Source organism: Cricetulus griseus, chromosome 2, assembly GCF_003668045.3.
Source record: "Cricetulus griseus strain 17A/GY chromosome 2, alternate assembly CriGri-PICRH-1.0, whole genome shotgun sequence".
Lineage (NCBI taxonomy): Eukaryota > Metazoa > Chordata > Mammalia > Rodentia > Cricetidae > Cricetulus > Cricetulus griseus.
Window position 1 is genome coordinate 180,915,583 of NC_048595.1, and position 21,260 is coordinate 180,936,842.

At 41.5% G+C, this 21,260-nt stretch overlaps 1 protein-coding gene across 2 annotated transcripts in view; it reads left to right on the top strand.

The window, feature by feature from the left end:
• Nucleotides 1–21,260, top strand: part of Fbn2 (fibrillin 2) — a 204,779-nt gene that overhangs the window by 160,094 nt on the left and 23,425 nt on the right. For both annotated transcript variants that reach the window (XM_027400938.2, XM_035439034.1), the window contains exons 43-55: nt 6,544–6,669; nt 6,854–6,979; nt 7,429–7,554; nt 9,281–9,397; nt 10,868–10,996; nt 11,434–11,553; nt 14,112–14,237; nt 14,887–15,039; nt 15,979–16,044; nt 16,334–16,459; nt 17,074–17,193; nt 18,401–18,523; nt 18,990–19,121. In XM_027400938.2, coding sequence (XP_027256739.1) covers nt 6,544–6,669; nt 6,854–6,979; nt 7,429–7,554; nt 9,281–9,397; nt 10,868–10,996; nt 11,434–11,553; nt 14,112–14,237; nt 14,887–15,039; nt 15,979–16,044; nt 16,334–16,459; nt 17,074–17,193; nt 18,401–18,523; nt 18,990–19,121 — 1,590 coding nt within the window. The remainder of the gene's footprint in view (nt 1–6,543; nt 6,670–6,853; nt 6,980–7,428; nt 7,555–9,280; nt 9,398–10,867; nt 10,997–11,433; nt 11,554–14,111; nt 14,238–14,886; nt 15,040–15,978; nt 16,045–16,333; nt 16,460–17,073; nt 17,194–18,400; nt 18,524–18,989; nt 19,122–21,260) is intronic.

Sequence of the window (21,260 nt, forward strand, 5' to 3'; positions counted from 1 at the left end):
CTGTGGGTGTCTGCCTCTACTTCCATCAGCCACTGGATGAGGGCTCTAGGATGGCATAAAAAGTAGTCATCAGTCTCATATAGAGGAAGGGCATTTAGGTTATCCTCTCCACCATTGCCTAGATTGTCAGTTTGTGTCATCCTTGTAGATCTCTGGAAATCTCCCTAGTGCCAGATCTCTTCTTGGACCTTATAATGGCTCCCTCTGATATGGTATCTCTCATCCTGCTCTCCTCAATTGTTCCCCCAAATCAACATTTCTGGTCCTCCATTTCCTCCTCTCCCCTCCTCTTCTCCTCCTCATTCTGGCAGCTCCCTCTCCCCTACCCTCATGCTCCCAATTAGCTCAGGAGATCCTGCCCCTTCCCATCCTCAGGGGTCCATACATTTTTCCCTTAGAGTTCTTCTTGTTTCCTAGTTTCTTTGGTGAAGAGGACTGTAGGTTGATAATCCTTTGCTCTATGTCTAAAATTCATATATGAGTGAGTACATACTATGTTTGTCTTTTTGTGACTGGGTTACCTCACTCAGGATGGTTTCTTCTAGTTCCATCCATTTGCCTACGAATTTCAAGATTCCATTGCTTTTTTCTGCTGATTAGTACTCCACTATATAAATGTACCACATTTTCTCTATCCATTCTTCAGTTGAGGGACATCTAGGTTGCTTCCAGGTTCTGGCTATTACAAACAATGGTGCTATGAACATGGTTGAACATAAGTCCTTGTTGTATGAACATGCATTATTTGGGTCTATGCCAAGAGGAATTGCTGGATCTTGAGGTAGACTGATTCCCATTTTTCTGAGCAACCACCATACTGATTTCCAAAGTGGTCTTACAAGTTTGCACTCCCACCAGCAATGGAGGCATGTTCCTTTTTTCCACATCCTCTCCAGCATAGATTGTCATTGGTGTTTTTGATTTTAGACATTCTGGCTGGCATAAGATGGTACCTCAGAGTTGTTTTGAGTTGTATTTCTCTGATGGCCAAGGATTTTGAGCACTATCTTAAGTGTCTTTCAGCCATTTCAGATTCCTCTGTTGAGAATTCTCTATTTAGTTCTGCACCCACTTTTTAATTTCATTGTTTGGTGTTTACATGGCTAGCTTCTTGAGTTCCTTGTATATTTTGGAAATCAGCCCTCTGTCAGATGTGGAGTTGGTGAAGATCTTTTGCCATTCTGTGGGCTGTCAATTTGTCCCATTTATTAATTGCAGATCTCAATGTCTGTGCTACTGGTGTAATGTTCAGGAAGCAGTCTCCTGTGCCTGTTCTTTCAAGGCTATCTCCCACTTTTTTTTCTAGAAGATTCAGTGTGGCTGGATATATGTTGAGATCTTTGATCTATTTGCACTTAAGTTTTGTGCATGGTGACAGACATGGATCTATCTGCAACCTTCTGCATGTCTGAATCCAGTTGTGCCAGCACCATTTGTTGAAGATGCTATCTTTTTTCCATTGTATAGATTTAGCATCTTTGTCAAAAATAAGGTGTCCATAGGCATGTGGGTTAATATCAGGGTTTTCAATTCAATTCCATTGGTCTATCTGTCTATTTTTGTGCCAGTACCAAGCTGTTTTCAGAACTATGGCTCTATAATAGAGTTTGAAGTCAGGGATGGTGATGCCTTCAGAAGATCCTTTGTTGTACAGAGTTTTTTTTTTTTTTTGGCTATCCTGGGTTTTTTTTGTTTTTCCATATAAAGTTGAGTATTGTTCTTTCAAGATCTGTGAAGAACTGTGTTGATTTTGATGGGGATTGCGTTGACTCAATAGATTACTTTTGGCAAGATTGCCATTTTTACTATGTTGTTCTACCTATCCAAGAGCGTAGAAGATCTTTCCATTTTCTGGTATCTTCTTTCTTAAAGACTCAAACTTCTTACTGTACAGGTCTTTCTTTTTTGGTTAGAGTTACCCCAAGATATTTTATGTTGCTTGTGGATATTGTAAAGGGTGGTGTTTCTCTGATTACCATCTCATTGCATTTATCATCTGTATATAGTAGAGCTACTGATTTTTTTAGTTAATTTTGTATCCTGCTACTTTGCTGAAGGTGTTTATCAGCTGTAGGAGTTGCCTTGTAGAGTTTTTTGGATCACTTATATAGACGATCATATCATCTGCCAACAGTGAAAGTTTGACTTCCTCCTTTCCAAATCCCTTTGATCTCCTTTTCTTGTCTTATTGCTCTAGCTAGAACTTCAGGTACAATATTGAAGAGATATGGAGAGAGTGGACAGCCTTATCTTGTTCCTGATTTTAGAGGAATCGCTTTGAGTTTCTCTCCATTTAGTTTGATGTTGGCTGTTGGTTTGCTATATATTGCTTTTATCATGTTATATATGTTCCTGTTATTGCTGTTCTCTCCAAGATCTTTATCATGAAGGGGTGTTGGATTTTGTCAAAGGATTTTTCAGCATCTAGTGAGATGATCATATGGTTTTCCTTTTGCAGTTTGTTTATATGGTAGATTACATTGATGGATTTTCATATGTTGAACCACCCTTGCATCCCTGGCATGAAGCCTACTTGATCATGGTGGATGATTTTTCTGATGGGTTCTTGGATTCAACTTGCCAATATTTTGTTGAGTATTTTTGCATCGATGTTCATGAGGGATATTGGTCTGTAATTCTCTTTCTTAGTTGTATTTTTGTGTGGCTTGGGTATCAAAGTGATTGTAGCCTCCTAAAAAGTTTGGCAATGTCCCTTCTGCTTCTATTGTGTGGAACAACTTGAAGAGTACTGTTATTATCTCTTGTTTGAATTTCTGGTAGAATTCTGCAGTGAAGCCATCTGGCCCTGTGCTTTTTTTGGTTGGGATGCTTTTGGTGACTGCTTCTATTTCATTAGGGGTTATAGGTCGATTTAAACTGCTTGTCTATTCTTGGCTTAATTTTGGTAAGTGATATCTATCCAGAAAATTGTCCATTTCCTTTAGATTTTTGAATTTTGTGCAGTACAGGTTTTCAAAGTATGACCTGATGATTCTCTGGATTTCCTCAGTGTCTGTGGTTATACCCCCCTTTTCTTTTCTGAATTTGTTAATTAGTGTGCTCTCTCTCTGCCTTTTGGTTACTTTGAATAGAGGTTTGTCTATCTCGTTGATCTTCTCAAAGAACCAACTCTTTGTTTCATTGATTCTTTGTAATGTTTTCCTAGTTTCTACTTTTTTGATTTCAGCCCTCAGTTTGATTATTTCCTGGCATCTACTCCTCTGTGGTGAGTTTGCTACTTTTGCTCTAAAGCTGTCAGTTGTTCTGTCAATTCTCTAGTGTGACTATTCTCCAGTTTCTTCATGTGGGCACTTAGTGCTATGAACTTTCCTCTTAGCACTGCTTTCAAAGTGACTCATAAGTTTGGGTATGTTGTGTCTACATTCTCATTAAATTCTAAGAAGTCTTTAATTTCTTTTTTATTTCTTCCTCAACCCAGGAATGGTGCAATTGGGTGTTATTCATTTTCCACGAATTTGTAGGTTTTCTGCAATTTGTATTGCTGTTGAATTCTAACTTTAAAGCATGGTGATATGATAAAATACATGGGGTTATTTCAATTCTTTTGTATCTGTGGAGGTTTGCTTTGTTGCCAACTATGTGTTCAATTTTAGAGAAGGTTCCATGTGGCATTGAGAAGAAGGTATATTCTTTTGTGTTTGGATGGAATGTTCTATAGATATCTGTTAAACCCAGTTGGGTCACAACTTCTGTTAGATCATTTGTTTCTTTGTTAAGTTTCTTCCTGGTGGTCCTGTCTAGTGGTGAAAGTGGGGTGTTGAAGTCTCATACTATAAGGGTTGTGGTTTTATGTGTAGTTTGAGCTTTAGTAATGTTTCTTTTACAAATGTGGGTGCCTTCGTATTTGGGACATAGATGTTCAGGATTGAGACTTCATCATGATGGACTTTTCCTGTGATTAGTATGAAATGCCCTTCTTTATCTCTTTTGATTGATTTTAGTTTGAAGTCTAATTTGTTAGATATTATGATTGTTACACCAGCTTGTTTCTTGGGCCCATTTGATTGGAAAATCTTTTCCCAACCCTTTACTCTGAGGTAATGCCTGTCTTTGAAGATGAGGTTTATTTCTTGTATACAGCAGAAGGATGGATTCTGTCTTTGTATCCATCCTGTTAGCCTGTATCTTTTTATAGGCAGATTAAGACCATTGACATTGAGGGATATTAATGTCCATTGATTGTTGGTTCTTGTTTGCATTGATTTATTGTTGGTGGTGTCACTGTGTATGTATTTCGCCTTCCCATTTCTTTTCGTGTTTGTAAAATTGGATTATCTATTGCCTATGTTTTTGTGAGTGTAGTTATCTTCGTTGGATTGGAGTTTTCCTTCCAGAACTTTCCTTAATGATGGATTTGTGGATATGTATTGTTTCAGTCTGGTTTTGTCATGGAATATCTTGTTTTCTCCATCTATAGTGATTGAAAGTTTTGCTGGGTACAGTAGTCTGGGTTGGCATCCATGCTCCCTTAGTGTTTGTAGGGTATTTATCCAGGACCTTCTGGCTTTCAAATTTTCCATTGGGAAGTCGGGAGTAATTCTGATAGGTCTGCCTTTATATGTTACTTGGCCTTTTTCCTTTGCTGCTCTTAATATTGGCTCTTTATTCTGTAGGTATGGTGTTTTGATTAATATGTGTCAAGGGGACTTCTTTTTGTGGTCCAGTCTGTTTGGTGTTCTGTAAGCTTCTTGTACTTTCATAGGAATATCCTTCTGTAGATTGGGGAAGTTTTCTTCTATAATTTTGTTGAATATGTTTTCTGTAACTTTGAGCTGTATTTCTTCACCTTCTTCTATACCTATTATTCTTAGGTTTGGCCTTTTCACAGTGTCCCATATTTCCTGCATATTTTGTGTTAGGGATTTGTTGGACTTGAGATTTTCTTTGGTTGATGACTGTATATCCTCTAGAGAGTCTTCAGCAACTGAGATTCTCTCTTCCATCTCTTGAATTCTATTGTTTATACTCACATCTTTAGTTCCTGATCATTTATCCAACCTTTCTATTTCCAGCATAGCCTCATTCTGTGTTTTCTTTATTGTTTCTATTTCAGCTTTTGTGCCTTGAACTGTTTCCAGTGCTTCCTTCACTTGTTTGGTTGTTTTTCCTTGGCTTTCTTTAGATTCTTTAAGAGATTTGTTTATTTCTTGAATTTTTTGGTTTGTCTTTTCCTCCACTTCATGTAATTTTTGCTTGTTTTTTTCTTCTCTTTCTTTAGGGGATTTTCTTGTTTCCTCTTTAAAGGTCTCTATCATCTTCTTCATCCTCTGTATTGGGCTTTTCAGATCTTGCTGGTGTGGAGTCCCTAGATTCTGGTGGTGTCACATTGGTCTTTCTGTTGTTGAGTGTGTTCTTATTCAGTCTTCTTCCCTTGCCTTCTTCAGTGGGTGCAGGTGGGGTCTCTCTATCTCCTCTTGTCACCTGGTGGTTTGTGTGGGGCCAAGACTTCAATGTCTGCAGCTCTGGATGGTCTTGCCTCTCCTGGTAGTCTCCTCACTAGGTAATGGTTGGGCCCGGTGGCAGAAAGAGGAAGGAAGAGTGAGGTGTTTCCAGACTCGGGGAGCTCTAAGCAGGTGCAGGCCCAGAGAGATCTGGGGTGAATGGGAAGTTGGGTAGGAATAGGACAGGAACAGAGGGTACGATCACCAAGGTAGGGGTCAGGCCGGCAAAGCATGTGCCAGTATTTTTAAAGGCCAGAGATTGGTATCTGATGTGGTCCTTTTATGCTTTTCACATTATCTCCTGAATCAGGGTCTCTCATTTACCCTAAATGCCACTTAGTCAACTAGACAAGCTGGCCAAGAGCCCCAGGGATCCCCCCACCCTCTGATCCCACCCCTCTCATCCCTGGGGTTAAGATGCATGCCACCATGTCCAACATTTATGTGGACACTAGGGATCTGAACTCAGGTCCTTATTCTTACCCACTGAACCATCTCTCAGACCCCTTCATCCTATTTCAACTGCTAGTTACTCTGTTCAAAATACACCTCAAGTTTTTTTCTGTATTTTTCCCTGTATTTTTATACCATCCTTTTAATTGGGTCTCACTATGAATTTGCAGAATTCCTTTTCAGATAAATCACTTCCTTCTGAATGGTCTTTCTGTTGAGAGTTCTATTTTTCCCTCCTAGCTGAAGCAATATACTTGATGTATGTCTCTAGAAGCAATCTAAGAGGGGGAGTCAAAACATATATGTTAACTTGAGGAAACACGCTTTATCAGATGAATGTCTGCTGTTCAGATGACCTGACACTACTGGTGGTTGAGGCTTTGATTTCCTAAGAGGTTCACTTGCATTCTTGGCACTTAAAATCACTTTCTGCGTTTCACCAACCACCTTCATTTTCCCAACGCTCCTTAGATGGACTGTGTAGCTCTTCGTAAGCCACAAGATCGTTTGCATTTGACATGAACAGAGTATATTTTCGTTTCAGGCTACGCATAGCATTCCTTTAAGGTAAGATGGTAAATAGGTTTAGCAGAAACACATATGCTTTACTAAATCCATTCAATTTCAGACATTGATGAATGTAAAGAGATTCCAGGCATCTGTGCAAACGGTGTGTGCATTAACCAGATCGGCAGTTTCCGCTGTGAATGCCCAACAGGCTTCAGCTACAATGACCTGCTCTTGGTCTGTGAAGGTAATCTGAGAAATATTGTCCATCCTCCAAAGACTTTGCTATATAAAAGTGGCTTTGGGGTGGGCTCCTGATTTTGTACCACCTCTTCTGTAGCGTTTAAGAGTTGAGTGTGGAACTTGGTGAACTGAATGTGACCCTAACACAATAGTGAAAGACTGTTTACCTGGACCGTTTGCTTTTTCAGACATCGACGAGTGCAGCAATGGTGACAATCTTTGCCAGCGCAATGCAGACTGCATCAACAGCCCTGGCAGCTACCGCTGCGAGTGTGCAGCTGGCTTCAAGCTCTCTCCCAATGGGGCCTGTGTAGGTAAGTAAGAGGCTAGCAGTCACCACATAACAACCTGTGGGTTCACGTTTCCCGGAGGACTCCTGGCTTCCTCACCACAAAATCCTTTAAGGATGATTTTAGAAAGATTGTGTAACTCAATGTGTTCATCATACTGAAAACACTTCCACCATAACGTTCAGATCCTTTTGTTGAGAAACCAGGTTCTGTTGGTGGGTTTCTCTGGTATAAAATAGAACCCTTGAGATCGCAGTCAACCCACAAACATTGTAGGACTGAAAAGAGAGACTTCGGTACTTGAAAGGCTTGCTTATTTTGATTTAGCTGTTGTCTTGGTTCATTCTCAGCCTGTCTATAATAATTAATAGCAGGTTAGAGAAATGCATCTGTGAAAAACGAGGGAATCTTAATAAAAATCAGATATGTATAACACATGTCTGTTTTGGTTTTTTCTTTTCCTTCTGATTTAGATCGAAATGAATGTTTGGAAATTCCTAATGTTTGCAGTCATGGCCTGTGTGTTGATCTGCAAGGAAGTTACCAGTGCATCTGCAACAATGGCTTCAAGGCTTCCCAAGACCAGACCATGTGCATGGGTAAGAAGGGTGTTCCAATCCAGGGAGTGACATGAGGCTGGGACTTAAGAACAGTGATTCTGAGGGCAACTACCATGTCTCTGCCATGCTAAGTGGTTTAAGGTTTTGGGGTAAAATTTACAAGTAGGGACATACCATAGTTGGTCCTCTGCCCAGTGATTCTCAACATTTCGATCCAGAAGTTCATGTGGCATGATGTTCATTCAGATGAACTCAGGCCTAGGTGGAATTTGTCCACACAATGCATTTCTGAATGCAAAGCAGTAGTAAGGGTGACAATGTTAACATATATATGCAAATATGCACCCTTTTATACAAACTGTAGCTTGGCTTCATTTAAGCTTTAACTCTTAAAATAATTGCAGGAAGCCAGGCGTTGGTGGCGCATGCCTTGAATCCCAGCACTCAGGAGGCAGAGGCAGGCAGATCTCTTTGATTTCAAGGCCAGCCTGTCCTCCAGAGCCATGCCACGATAGGCTCCAAAGCTACACAGAGAAACCCTATCTTGTAAAAATAATAATAATAATAATAATAATAATAATAATAATAATAATAATTGCAAGCATGAGTATAACTATATTCTTTAAAAATTCCCACTACCCAACATAATGGCTAGTTAATTGATGAGAGTGTTGGTTAATATGTTTCCAAAGGCAGGTGGGCAGGATGCGCTGAGCTGGGATTGAACCAAATCCCTTAACTCTGATGTCAGCAGAGGGTTGTGCTCTGTATTTGAAGAAGTAAAATTAAATTTAAAATGTGGTTATTTGTAAGTAGCATGATCTCTGTTTGGAAAAGCCGGGGGATTTTTGTGCACCCAATCTATAGGGATTCTAGATACCAGCTAGGCGAGTTTAAAATCAGGTTTCAATGGTGTGGAATTGTTTCCTTCATGGTTTATCTGTGCAACAGGGAGCATATGGGAAAAGCCTCAGTTTACTCACTGCACCCTGAGAACACTTTCCCACCATGGGCTACCCCAGAATGACAGGGAAAAAATCTCTAACTGGTACTTATGAAAAGTATAACATAGGTTATGGCCCCCATGTGTGTGGACTTCCTAGGAAGGTTTGCTTACAGGAGACACAGGAGTCTCCTTCTATACTTCTCAGAGAGTCAGAGAGTCCACCACAAAAAAAAAAATCTGTGATATTTATGACTCAGAAATTCATATGGGAAAAGTATGTCCCTATGTTAACAGTTCTTCCACAATAAAGTCTGTTGGAGCCTCAGACCTCTGTGACATAGCTTCTCCTAAGGAACTGTGTGTTCCTTGTATGGTGGCTCTGCAGGCTGGCCTTCCAGCACAAGGGTCTGCTGTCTCCAGTCACAGATGACCTTGCTAACATTCCCACCAGGATTTTTTGGAAAGCTCATGACTAAAATTCTAAACAAACCCCTATTTCGATTTCATTACTTCATTAAAGGGACTAAAGTTTTCATTATGAAATTGAGTTATAAACTCTTGAACAGGTGTTAGCAATGCTTTAAGATTTGATAAGCAAGCCTGTTCATTGCAACATCTCTGCCAATGACATATACCAATCACTCTTTTGTGAGTTTGCAATTTTGATTTATTTCCCCCTTTTCACATTCTTTCTTTCCTCAAACAAACATGGGTCCCTAGCACTATCCTGGAGAGAATCCAAATAATGAAGTAGTGGGGGGTACAAACATGTTAAAGGGAGGAACTGGTTCTGGTTAAAAGTTGAGCTCTTCTCTGTAGATGTGGATGAGTGTGAGCGGCATCCATGTGGCAACGGAACTTGTAAGAACACTGTTGGATCCTACAATTGTCTGTGCTACCCTGGGTTTGAGCTCACTCATAACAACGATTGCCTCGGTAAGTCTTCCTGTTGGTTCAGCCTGGGTTCTTTAATCCCAGTGGAACGCATGCACGGAAAAGAGCACAGAGCACTTCTGTTGTTAAGCTTGAACACATGCCAGAAGTCAGGCAAAGCCACTGAGAACTCTCTAGTTACCTACAGCCATTTGTTTCCCTCAGTAATCTCAAGACCTTGCTGACCAATCCAGTTATCAGGGAGAAAGGTCAGTGGGACACATGGAAATGGATCAGGACTGATTCATAGTTTAGGCTCTTTGTCCCCTCTAGGTGAGATGGAGAGACCCTCAATTATTTTCACGTTACCTCACATATTTTATATGAATTTGTGCTTAATTTACACTCAAGCCCCTGCAGATTCTACATACCCATGTCGATCCATGTCTTAAAATTTCCCTGTCCATCAGCTTCAAAAGTCCATATGCTTTTCCCTACACCCCGCCCAAAAAAAAAAAAAAAAAGCAGTGAACAGGCTTTGACATAGGCCCTCAGACCACACCCGTGCTAAATAGAGGATTTCAGCTTTTGCCTCCCACTGACATACTAATGGGACATGGGAGTTGATGCCAGAGAGGAGATGGAGTAAATGTAAGAAAAAAGGGCAACACTTGTATATTACCTATTTGCAAGGAGCCTGACACTGTGGGGTGCTTTGCAATGTAATACAACCACAACTGTAGCTGCATGACTAGGGGGTGTGAGGGAAGAGTTGGAGATGCCGTCCACCACTATAGGATCATCACAGCTCAGCCCCACCTCCTGATTACCACCTTCCCTCTTGATTCTCGTTGTCCTTCGGACTTCTGCAATCATGAAAAGGATTTGCAACTAGATGGGTATTTTACTCAACACTCTCAGGTTCTTCTGTAGGTCCCCAGTCCCTGTTTTAGATAGGGAGACCCTAGAGGCACAACTGATGCAGTAATCAAAATGCAGTCTTCAGAAACCAAAGGCAATGACTCACTTGTAATCAGCCCGAGGCTAACCTGAAAAAAATGCAGCACTTGCTGTCTTCTTTGCAAATTGTGTGTTTTGTCAGCAGGCCTCCACTTTCTAACATAGCTGGTTTCTGTGTTAGTATGCTCATTCTTTGTCCTTAGAATAGGATCGTGTGTCTAGGTAAGGCTCCACAAATCATTCAGTCACAGTTACATCCCATAGTCCCCTCTCCTCTGTCAAAAGAAATACTTTTCAATTGGTGAAAGAAATGAAAGCTTCACCTTAAACTGTCAAACTACCTGTTTATAAATTTCCTAAGTTATAGCTCATGTCCTTGAAAAAAATAGGAGGGGACCCTGTGAGACCTTTTAGTGATTCAGCCGTCAGAGGATGTGCCATTTTCTTTTCTGTTATTCAACTACAATGTAGAGCTTTTGTTAAGGGATGCCAACAAATGTGTTCTCAAGTTTCAGCTAGTGAAATGGTACGGTGTAGGCGCTCCCTGAGATACTGACTTCTCTCTGCTTACAGACATAGATGAATGCAGCTCATTTTTTGGCCAAGTGTGCAGAAATGGCCGGTGTTTCAACGAAATTGGCTCCTTCAAGTGTCTTTGCAATGAGGGTTATGAACTTACACCAGACGGCAAAAACTGTATCGGTAAGAAACTCAACAGTCACTCATCTAGATGGCATTTTGTTCTGTGAGGAACTAGAAGCCCCGTGGGCTCACTTAGCTTATCCGTATTTCATCACCAAATCACAGGACTATGACGACCTGTGTCACCGGACATTTCAGGCTAAGGTATTAACCACCAGGCGGGAATGTGTCACAGGGAGAGTTTTTATTGGGGACAGTGCTTGAGGCTCCGTCTCAATGAAAGTACACGAAGAAACAAATCACAAGAATTGGCAGTCTTCCTTATGAGAAGCATCCACAGTATCAGAGGAGTTCAGGGCATCTTTGTCCACCATGACCCAGCAGACCAAAGGGCCCAAGGGGAATCTGTGTTACTATCATTCAGCAAACCGATAAATCTGCAACGATTAGTCTCCTGTCTGGGTCACATTTTTTGTTTGTCTTCTTTCTCTCTAAAGATACTAATGAGTGTGTCGCACTTCCTGGTTCTTGTTCTCCGGGGACCTGTCAGAATTTGGAGGGATCATTCAGGTGCATCTGTCCCCCTGGATATGAAGTGAAAAGCGAGAACTGCATTGGTGAGGCTTGAGTTCATTCTGAGGTCACGGGGTGTGTAGGAGAATAAGGCTTGGTAAAGGCCGTGTGGGAACATCAAACCCAGCCACCATGTACATGCTGACCTCAGGAGTTAAACATATTGCTGCCTACATCTGTCTTATTGAACAGTCAGAAATGGTTGGTTTGTAGAGTGTTGGCAGTGAAAGCTTAGGGGTGTGGGGCTTGTTTTCATCAACAGAGATCATAATGCTAGTCAAGGCATTTTTTTCATTAAACTCAGTATCTGTGTCCTAAATGTCAATAGAGACTACCCATTGCATTTTTAAAATGTCTGTAATGGCCAGGCAGTGGTGGCGCACACCTTTAATCCCAGCACTCAAGAAATAGAGGCAGGCAGATCTCTGTGAGTTAGAGGCCAACTTGGTCTACAGAGCAAGTTCTAGGACAGACTCTAAAGCTACACAGAGAAACCCTGTCTCCAAAAAAAGTCTACAATGTAATCTTTTACACACTGTTTTAAAATAGTTCAATAAAGATGGCTTCTGAGAATATGAACTAGAAACCTTGGTGGTTCTCTAGACATTTCCCCTCTTGCGAAGGCTTTACCTAGATAAAAATAGAAAATATGAATTGCTTTCTCATAGCAGATGTCTCCTACTGAAGCTTCCAGCACAGGAAAACACTTACAGCCCCAGAATGCCTGGTAGACATGATGGAGGCCACCTTTGTACAGCTCATTTTTTTTGTGAATCGCTTTTACAGCATGATTGACATTCGGAAGCAGTAGCATCTAAGTGAGGCTTTGCTAGCACGAAAAGACTGCTAAGGATATGTTTGTCTTTGAGGTTTTCATTCTCTCACCCTTGGCAAGATCCTAAAAGATAAATAGCTCTGCTATTCATATTCAAGGCAGTTACAGAGCAAAAAGGGCTGTTGACTTCATAGAACTGAATTCTATTTCAGACTACATGATTAGATAGTATGTATCCCCAGTCATTCCGGTTGGTATGTATTGTTTATTATAAGATTGGATCTTATTTTACTAGCCAAAACAATAATAAATATGGTTGAATCATCTGGGTAGAAAGTTTCTTGAGAGTTTAAGATTCTCTACCATTTTTTAAATTTTGTTTTGGGAATATGGGAGAGGATTTCTTTTTTACTTGTATATGTGTGTACAGATGGATGAATTCACAACAAAGAAGCAAAGAAATTCCATACTCCATCCATCCCTTTCTATAAAAGCATCAGTGATGGCTACATAGAATATATGTGTTTATCTGGTGTGGGGGGCCGCATATGTGGGAGGTGATGCATGTAGGAAATATGTGTGTGTAATGTACATGTGGGGTGTGGATGTGTGGTTTATAAGGATCTGTGTGTGGTGTGTCATATGTGTAGTATGCACATGTGTGTGTGATATATGGGGGTAGGTATGTTGGAGGATGATGTGTGTGTGTGTGTGTGTGTGTGTGTGAGAGAGAGAGAGAGAGAGAGAGAGAGAGTATGGGGTGAAGGGGATATATATGTGTGGTATATATATGTTGTATGTGTTTGATTTGAGTATATATGTGTGTGTGTATAGTATTGTGTACATGGTAGAAAGTATGTATATGTTATTTATGTATGTGTATAGCATGTTTGTGTATTATGTGGTGTGGATGTTGTATGAGTACATGTATGTACATACAAATGTTATTCTCCTTGAGACAGTCTCTTTGCTGAACCTGGAGTGAGGCTGGCAGGCAGCCTCTTCTTCCCAGTGCTGGGGCTATAGGCCACACATGACCAGCCTCAGCTTTTAACATATGTTCTGGGAATTCAAAAATAGGTCCTCATGCTTGCACAATGAGTGTTTCTACCCACTGAGCTGTTGTTTTTTTGCTTTTCATATTCAGTTTCAGTTCTTCCTTGTGTCCACAGCCCATCGTTGTATGGAGTGATCACATCAGCCACTTGTTAGCAATATGGAAATAGAAATGCAGATGTTGTTATTCAGCAAAGCGTCCTAGATACCCCTGCATCTGTGATTCAGTTTACACTTCATTTCCTTTCGTTGACATTGCATGCCTTTCTTTCACTAAACCTTGTTCATTGTGTAACTGCTATCTTCCTCTGAAAGCTGAAAGAGGTGTAAAGTAATTGGGTGGTGACTAAAGGTGGGTAGAAGGTACTGAGGAGCAGAATAGTCAGGCTACACACTAATTGTGTCTAGGCGTTAAAAAGCCCTATTGGATTTCCAAATGAGGCATTTGGGAGGGGACGTTTGAGTGCCCTGCATCTTTGAGGCATGTTAAGTTGGTCATGTCAGGTAGGCAAGGGAAGTCCCATTCCTAGTGATGGACTAGGAGGTGGACATGGGAAGCTCGGGGAATATAGCTGGCTGAAATTGGTTATAATCTTTCACTTTTAGGGCAATAACTTATTTTAAATGAATAAATTGGCTATGTACACAGTGTCATCTCTAATTCCGTTATTAGATATCCATTAATTAATGGCTGTTGCAATATGGACAAGTAGACATTTTAAACTATAGGACAGAATGTTGGTTTACTTAACAAACTCTACTGTTCTGCAGATATAAATGAGTGTGACGAAGACCCCAACATTTGCCTTTTTGGTTCCTGCACCAATACACCAGGGGGCTTCCAGTGTATCTGTCCCCCAGGCTTTGTCTTGTCTGATAATGGACGGAGATGCTTCGGTAAGCTGCGGTGTGACTTTTCTGTCATGACAGTCCTCTAGACAGTTTAAATGTGGATGGTAAACCACCATGCTGGTGCATTATTATGATAAAATATTTGTCTGTCAGTAATAAACTGTCTGCCATTACAACATAGACTTCTCAAGAGTGTCTCAAATGGACAGCTTTTATGACACCCTGTTAACATTGTCAGTGCATATATATAGATTTTATGCTAAAAGGAAAATTGTCTTGGTTTACCATTTTCATTTTGTTGCTGGCATGGGTTGTATTTATCAGTACATGTGTTGCCTCAGGCATAGTTTAACTTACTGAAAGTTAAATTCGTTGTTTTTGGACAACTTTAATGTGACAGTGAAAAAAAAAAAGGAAGACTGTGGGAATATTTTCCCAACTAAGGCTGATTTTACAAATCCCTAAACACATCGTAAAAATATTTTAGATATAATAACATTTTATACGCAGATCAATTTAAACTAGCAAATGAAAGTGAACCGTGAAGAATGCCCAGGCATGTCTCTTAAGTACTGATCTAACATGTACCTTGTGTCCTGCCCTTGAGAAATGTTCCATCAGAACCAATTGTATACACATTGTTCCATCCGTTCAAAGAGCAGTGAGGAGCTGTGCCATTTGCTTTCCCAATTAGATACTCGCCAGAGTTTCTGCTTCACCAACTTTGAAAACGGAAAGTGTTCTGTACCCAAAGCCTTCAACACCACCAAAGCGAAATGCTGTTGCAGTAAGATGCCAGGCGAAGGCTGGGGGGACCCGTGTGAGCTGTGCCCCAAAGATGACGAAGGTGAGCGGAACAACAGAGAGATCTCCATTGTGACAATGTGGAGGGCAAAATGATGCCTTCATATAGAACTATCAATGCTTCCAGAAGCAGCTACCTGGCAAGACCTCCACCAGCACTTACATACAGTGTGTACTCGGAGATAGCCCACTCACTTTTCCTTCCAAAGCATTAGCATTACTGGCTTTCTGAAGACTGATCTGCAGAGGTGGGGTCAGAAGGTGCCAGAAGAGAGTGGAAATTAAACTCCACATGACTTCAAAAGTCCCAAGTTGGGGATGTGGAAGTGTGACTTGGCAATAGTGCATAGGGATAACTCCCACAAAGCTAGAGTTTGATCCCCACACAGATAAGTAAAAGCCTGTGTTGCTATAATATCATGAACTGTGGTTATCAGGGTATTACATAAAGTTCTGAGACTGAGACATGACATCAGCACAGTGGGCCCCAGCTTCCCATCGGCACCAATGAGTTGTAGAGTAATTCCCAGGAAGCTCAGCCTGCGGTGGGTCTTGTGTTAGGAGTGGCTTCTCTGTGTGAAGGACAGGGACACTTTTGGACTTCCTAGTGTTAGACAGATAGACTCAAAGCCCCCAGGTTGGTCATACCCTAGCAGAAGCTCAGGGAACCTTCTCTGAGTATTCTAAGTTGGTTTTAAAATGAATCATGGCCAGGTGCAGTTCTGCAAACGTTTACTCCTAGCATTCAGGAGGCAGAAAGCAAGCCCATTTCTGTACGTGCAAGGCCAGCCTGGTCTATGTAGTAAGTTTTAGACTTCGTTTCAAAACAGCAGACAGGAGTGGGGGTGGGGTGCAGGCAACACAGGGACGGGACATGATGACATGAAAGAAAGAAAACACTCTTGTTAAAGATGGATTTGTACAGTGTTAACTGGTTCTTAAAACGAAGCACTTCAATAACGGAGAACCTGTTTCTCTGTAGTTGCATTCCAGGATCTGTGTCCATATGGCCACGGGACAGTCCCTAGTCTTCATGATACACGAGAAGGTGAGCTTTAACACGTTTTAACCTACTGTCACATTCCTTACAAATAGATGGATTTTTCAGTTATTTTATAAATCGCCCTAGTTTTCATGTGTCCTATAGTGTATTTTATTTAAAGTACGTATGTAATAGTTTGTGAACGATTTACCATATGTATGTATCATATATGAAGTATCTGATTTTCTAACACAATGAAAAATACTTATGTCCCATTCGTGTTAGATGTGTGTTTCGTGACTGTCTTGAAATATCTTTTCTTATGAGGAAGTTCATAGGCAGTTTTATGTTTTAGATGTCAATGAGTGTCTTGAGAGCCCAGGCATTTGCTCAAATGGTCAGTGTATCAACACTGATGGCTCTTTCCGTTGTGAGTGTCCAATGGGCTACAACCTGGATTACACTGGAGTCCGCTGTGTGGGTGAGTATCAACTCTGGCTGATGTAGGTCGAATGCCCAGTTTTATTCTCCGATTAGCCCCAAGGGCCCTCGGGCAGCCTTGGTAGTGGTAAAACTTAGAAAACTGAGATGAGCTAATAACAGGACCTTCACTTCTGCATTTTTCCCATGCAGCTTGGTTCATATGAAGATGAGGCTCCCCAGTATCTCTGTGTTTACTCTAAGGCCTTGGAATGTAGTCCTATGGCAGATTATAATTGTCTTGCATGCACAAGGCCTGGGTTTGGTCTCTAACACTAAAAACAATCAAAACACACACACACACACACACACACACACACACACACACACACACACACACACTTTTCTTTTAGTTGACAAAAGCCTGACTAGGAGAATTGTCCATTTTCTTTTATGTCTTTGCACACTTCTTCTCAACAAAGATGTCCTGTGGATTTGTGACCATTGCAGGGAGCACTACACTCTGAGAGTCAGAGCCTTGCACAGTAACCCTTCAGGTCCGCTGCACAATAAAGGCTGGCCAAGGCCAGGCGGGAGGTGCTATGGTGGTCACTATGCTTTGTTCAGATCCTTGAAGTGTGTGTGAGATTCTGCACACCTTCGCTTGTTTTTCAGACACTGATGAGTGTTCTATCGGCAATCCCTGTGGGAATGGTACATGCACCAATGTGATTGGAAGTTTCGAGTGCAACTGCAATGAGGGCTTCGAGCCAGGGCCCATGATGAACTGTGAAGGCAAGTCATGCTGTCCTGAGATTACGATGTCTTCCTTTGATGTATAGAATGTGTTTGGGGAAATGATTTCCCTCCTTAGTCACTGTGTTGTTCTGCTCTTCATACTCTGCCAGAGTCCATTTTCCTTTACCTCATCAGGCAGTCTCAGTCGCTGTTCTATGCACTTGTCTTGACAGCAGCACCTGAGTGGCTTGGGGCTGCCATCTGTTGATTTTTTCCTTTCTTTAAGATTTGGTTACACTTTCTACATTTTTTGTGGCTTTTCAATGTATCAGTTAATTTCCCGTTTGTACTCTGGATATTGGGAATGATACATTCTGGGCTAGGCTACAAATGTGGATGCTTTTGTCTTAGCAGAGGTAACTTGTGTAGGCACAATGGCAGCCCAGTCGGGCCTGTGAAGGCTCAGATTTCAGTTTGATTCTTGGAACTAAGAAGTTAGCCTCTTTGTGTTCTGTCCCAGGCATTTGTGGCACAGTCAGCAGCCTATTTAAATTCTGTCTCACACATGGTTGGCACAGTCAACAGCCTAGACTCCGTACATGAAGAAGAAGAAAGTATACCACTTCTCTTTTCTGGCTCTGCTTTCCAGAATTTCATTCCCTCTTTAGCACCATGGTGGCCTCAAGGTTCTGTCCCCTGAGAGGAAGGAGTTTAGTGTTAGCTCTCAAGCTTCCACTGCCAGGATAATGGTCACCTGCAAGGTAGATTGGGAGAAGGGAAGAGGGAGGGAGGTCAGTCAACATGGTAATTAATGTTAGTTTCTGTGGGTTCTGGCTCTGAGTTTTCACTAAAACTCCAGGTAGCCTTTGGGGTTCTTCCAGCATATAGCAGCTGCTAACTTGCTGGAAGATGAGTTTGCCAGGTACTATATTTTATAGACCAGAAGTGAAAGTTTGATTACCTTGTTGCTTCCTTTGTGATCTGCAAGCAAACACACTAGTGGTTTGGGGTTTCTCTCACTTTTGTTGTTGTTGTTGTTTTCTTTCATTTTTCTTTTCGAGACAGGGTTTCTCTATGTAACTTTGTAGACCAGGCTGCCCTCGAACTCGAGATCCTCCTGCCTCTGCCTCTTGAGTGCTGGGATTAAAGGCGTGCACCACCACTGCCCAGCCCACACGAGTGTTTTCTTTAAGGAAATGATTAAGGGGAGAACATATAATGAAGACTCTCACACTGAGCGAGTGCATGCCCGTTTCTTTGATAGATATCAACGAGTGTGCCCAGAACCCACTACTGTGTGCCTTCCGCTGCATGAACACTTTTGGATCTTATGAATGCACATGCCCGGTTGGCTATGCCCTCAGGGAAGACCAGAAGATGTGTAAAGGTAAGGGAGGATGTGCAGCTTGACCTGCCCCACGGGCATGTGTCATGCTGTGATCGCTGTCTTCTTCTGAGTAGTTTTCTTCCCAAGCCTTACAGAAAGAAATGGGTCAGCTTTGCTGTGGATTTCCCCACCTAGATAACCAGACGCTTAAGACTCAATGGATGGGGTAGCTTGAGCATCCCGTTTTCGTCAAGCTCTCAGAATCTTGCTGAAGCAAAGATCGCCCACCCTTGCCTGAGCTCATTGTAAGGACCAGTCCTGAGAGTGTTACACATCTGGGCTAGAGAGTCAGCTGTTCAGCAGACCAGGCTACTTCTTCCTCTGTCACACCAAATGACAGCATGATGAGGGTCAGGAGACCAGAAACGATGACTGAAAACTACTAACATATAGCTGACTAAACACAATGTGCTATTTTTGCTTTTTCGTTCTCCTTTTGATAGATATTTTAACAACTGTCTTCTAGATCTGGATGAATGTGCCGAAGGACTGCACGACTGTGAATCTCGAGGCATGATGTGTAAGAATCTGATCGGCACCTTCATGTGCATCTGCCCCCCTGGCATGGCCCGCAGGCCTGATGGAGAGGGCTGTGTAGGTAAGTCCCAAGGACAGTCTCTGCTGGAGCAGCGCTCTTGCTCCAAGCCAGATCTCACACTGCTTCCCAGACGAGCTAAATATAAGCCAGCTCTTTTCCAGGTTGTGCCGAGGCCAGTGTTCATCATCTCAGGGTCCAGATTGGCACACGGAGCTCTGGATCGTGCAGTGGTGGTTCACAAAGCTGGGAACTATGGCCATTTGTTATTTGTGAGCCCCTGTGCATCTGAAACATCAAATGTTGAAGTGTAGGAAAGAAAGTCCAGGAAATAACCTCTACTTATGTAAAAATGAAAGCTTTGAGGTTAATGGTCTCACCTTTGCATTCACCCACGAGCGAGGGGAGCCGCTAAGCAGCAGTCTGACAGCATTATTACCTATTCCTCCATCATTCAACGTGTTTGTCTCGGGACATTTATGTTTAAGGGGGTGGGGTAGAGCTATGACTTCACAACGAGTGCCAGTCTTGCCTCCTGCAAGCATGTTGAGAGTGCCACAGTCATTATCTGTGCCCTTTATTCCTAAAGTGCTGTCTGCCACCTGAGCCACTGCAGCCCTACTGGAAGAACTTTCTCCTCCTTAAGAACAGGGACTGCTTAACTGAGAACCTGTTTCTCCCAAACCAGCATCCACTACCTAGGGCAATGGAGGTACTTTTTAGAGAATCAGGAATTATTAATAATTTCCTGTTTCTGTGAAAAGAATACCAAAATAGAGAATAAGATTTCTTAAAAATGGATCTACTCACAGTTGCTTGCTACTCAAAGTTAGAACAGAGAGCGGCTACAAATGGACACCAGGCATGCCTTTAGGGCATGGAAATGTTAGAAGACTACATTGTGGTGGCAGTTATGGGAGCCCCAAGCCCATAATTGACCAAAAACCATTGAATTGTACACTTACAAATTTTATGGTATGCAAATTATACCTCAGTAAAGTTCACTTAAAAAAAAAATGAAGCTACCACAGGGAAAGAAATATAGGACATATAGCATTGTGTTACTTGTACTAACAAAAAAATGAATGAATGAAACCACCAAAATATGCATATGGATACATAGATAAATATAGTGTGGTCTATTGATGCTAGAAAATACATAGTTGTTAAAATGAGTATGTACACAGTAATACAGACATAACCATAAACACACAGAGTGAAGCAATATAAAATAACATGTAATTTTATAGGAAATCAAAAGTAGTATGCTTTCTGGAGGTAATACAAGCAAGTGAATTTGTAGGGTTGCTTTTAAAAAGAGAAAATGCAATTCACAGAAGGAATTAACCACAAAAACTATATTTAAGTTAAAGGTTATGTATCTAGAGTGACTTGATCTTTATCTGAAAATTTTTACCTTTGTCAAGAGTGAATTCCTAAATCGAATGTACAACATAAATCTTTAAAAGGTAGCATCATACTAAATTCTGCGTGGAGTCCTATTCATTTAGCCCTCTTTCCGTCATTGTAACAAAGTATTTGAGATGTCTAGAGAGAAAAAGTTGTTCTGGTTCGTAGCTATAGGTGTTGTAGTCCATGAACCGTGGTCCCATGCTCTGAATTTATGTCCAGGCAGCATGTCACAAGAGGGAAAGTACTATCCAAGCCACAAAAGGCCAAAGAAATGAAGCCGGGGACAAGTCTGCAGTGACCCTGGCACCTCTCTGTGATGCCTCACCTCCTCAAGGTCCCCCCACCTCCCACCAGTACCACATGGTGGCTGACCTTTAGCATCTCAGCCTTCGGGGCACGTCCAGTATCCATACTACAGCGCCGTGTCTTGTAACCTCACAAACTTCATTTAATGGAAGTTGGGGTTTTTTGTTTGTTTGTTTTGTTCTGAAGTCCTACATTAGGAGTGTAGTTACCCCGTGTTGTTTTAGAATCACTAGTCATCCAGGACCTGTCAATTCAGGGGATTAACCCAGGCTCCTAAGTCAAACATAATGTTCCCACAAATCCAGCACAGGGCAAAATTCTAACGTGTGGGAAGGAGGAAATAACCGCCCTGATTACCTCGCTTGAGACACTTTTTCCTTGTTTTAAACCGGAGCCTAAGTAGTTAGTCTAATTTTATCTGGCTAAAGTACTCAGAAATACGTTTTGCTTTATTTATTCACATGGAAATTTTCCATTGTTTGT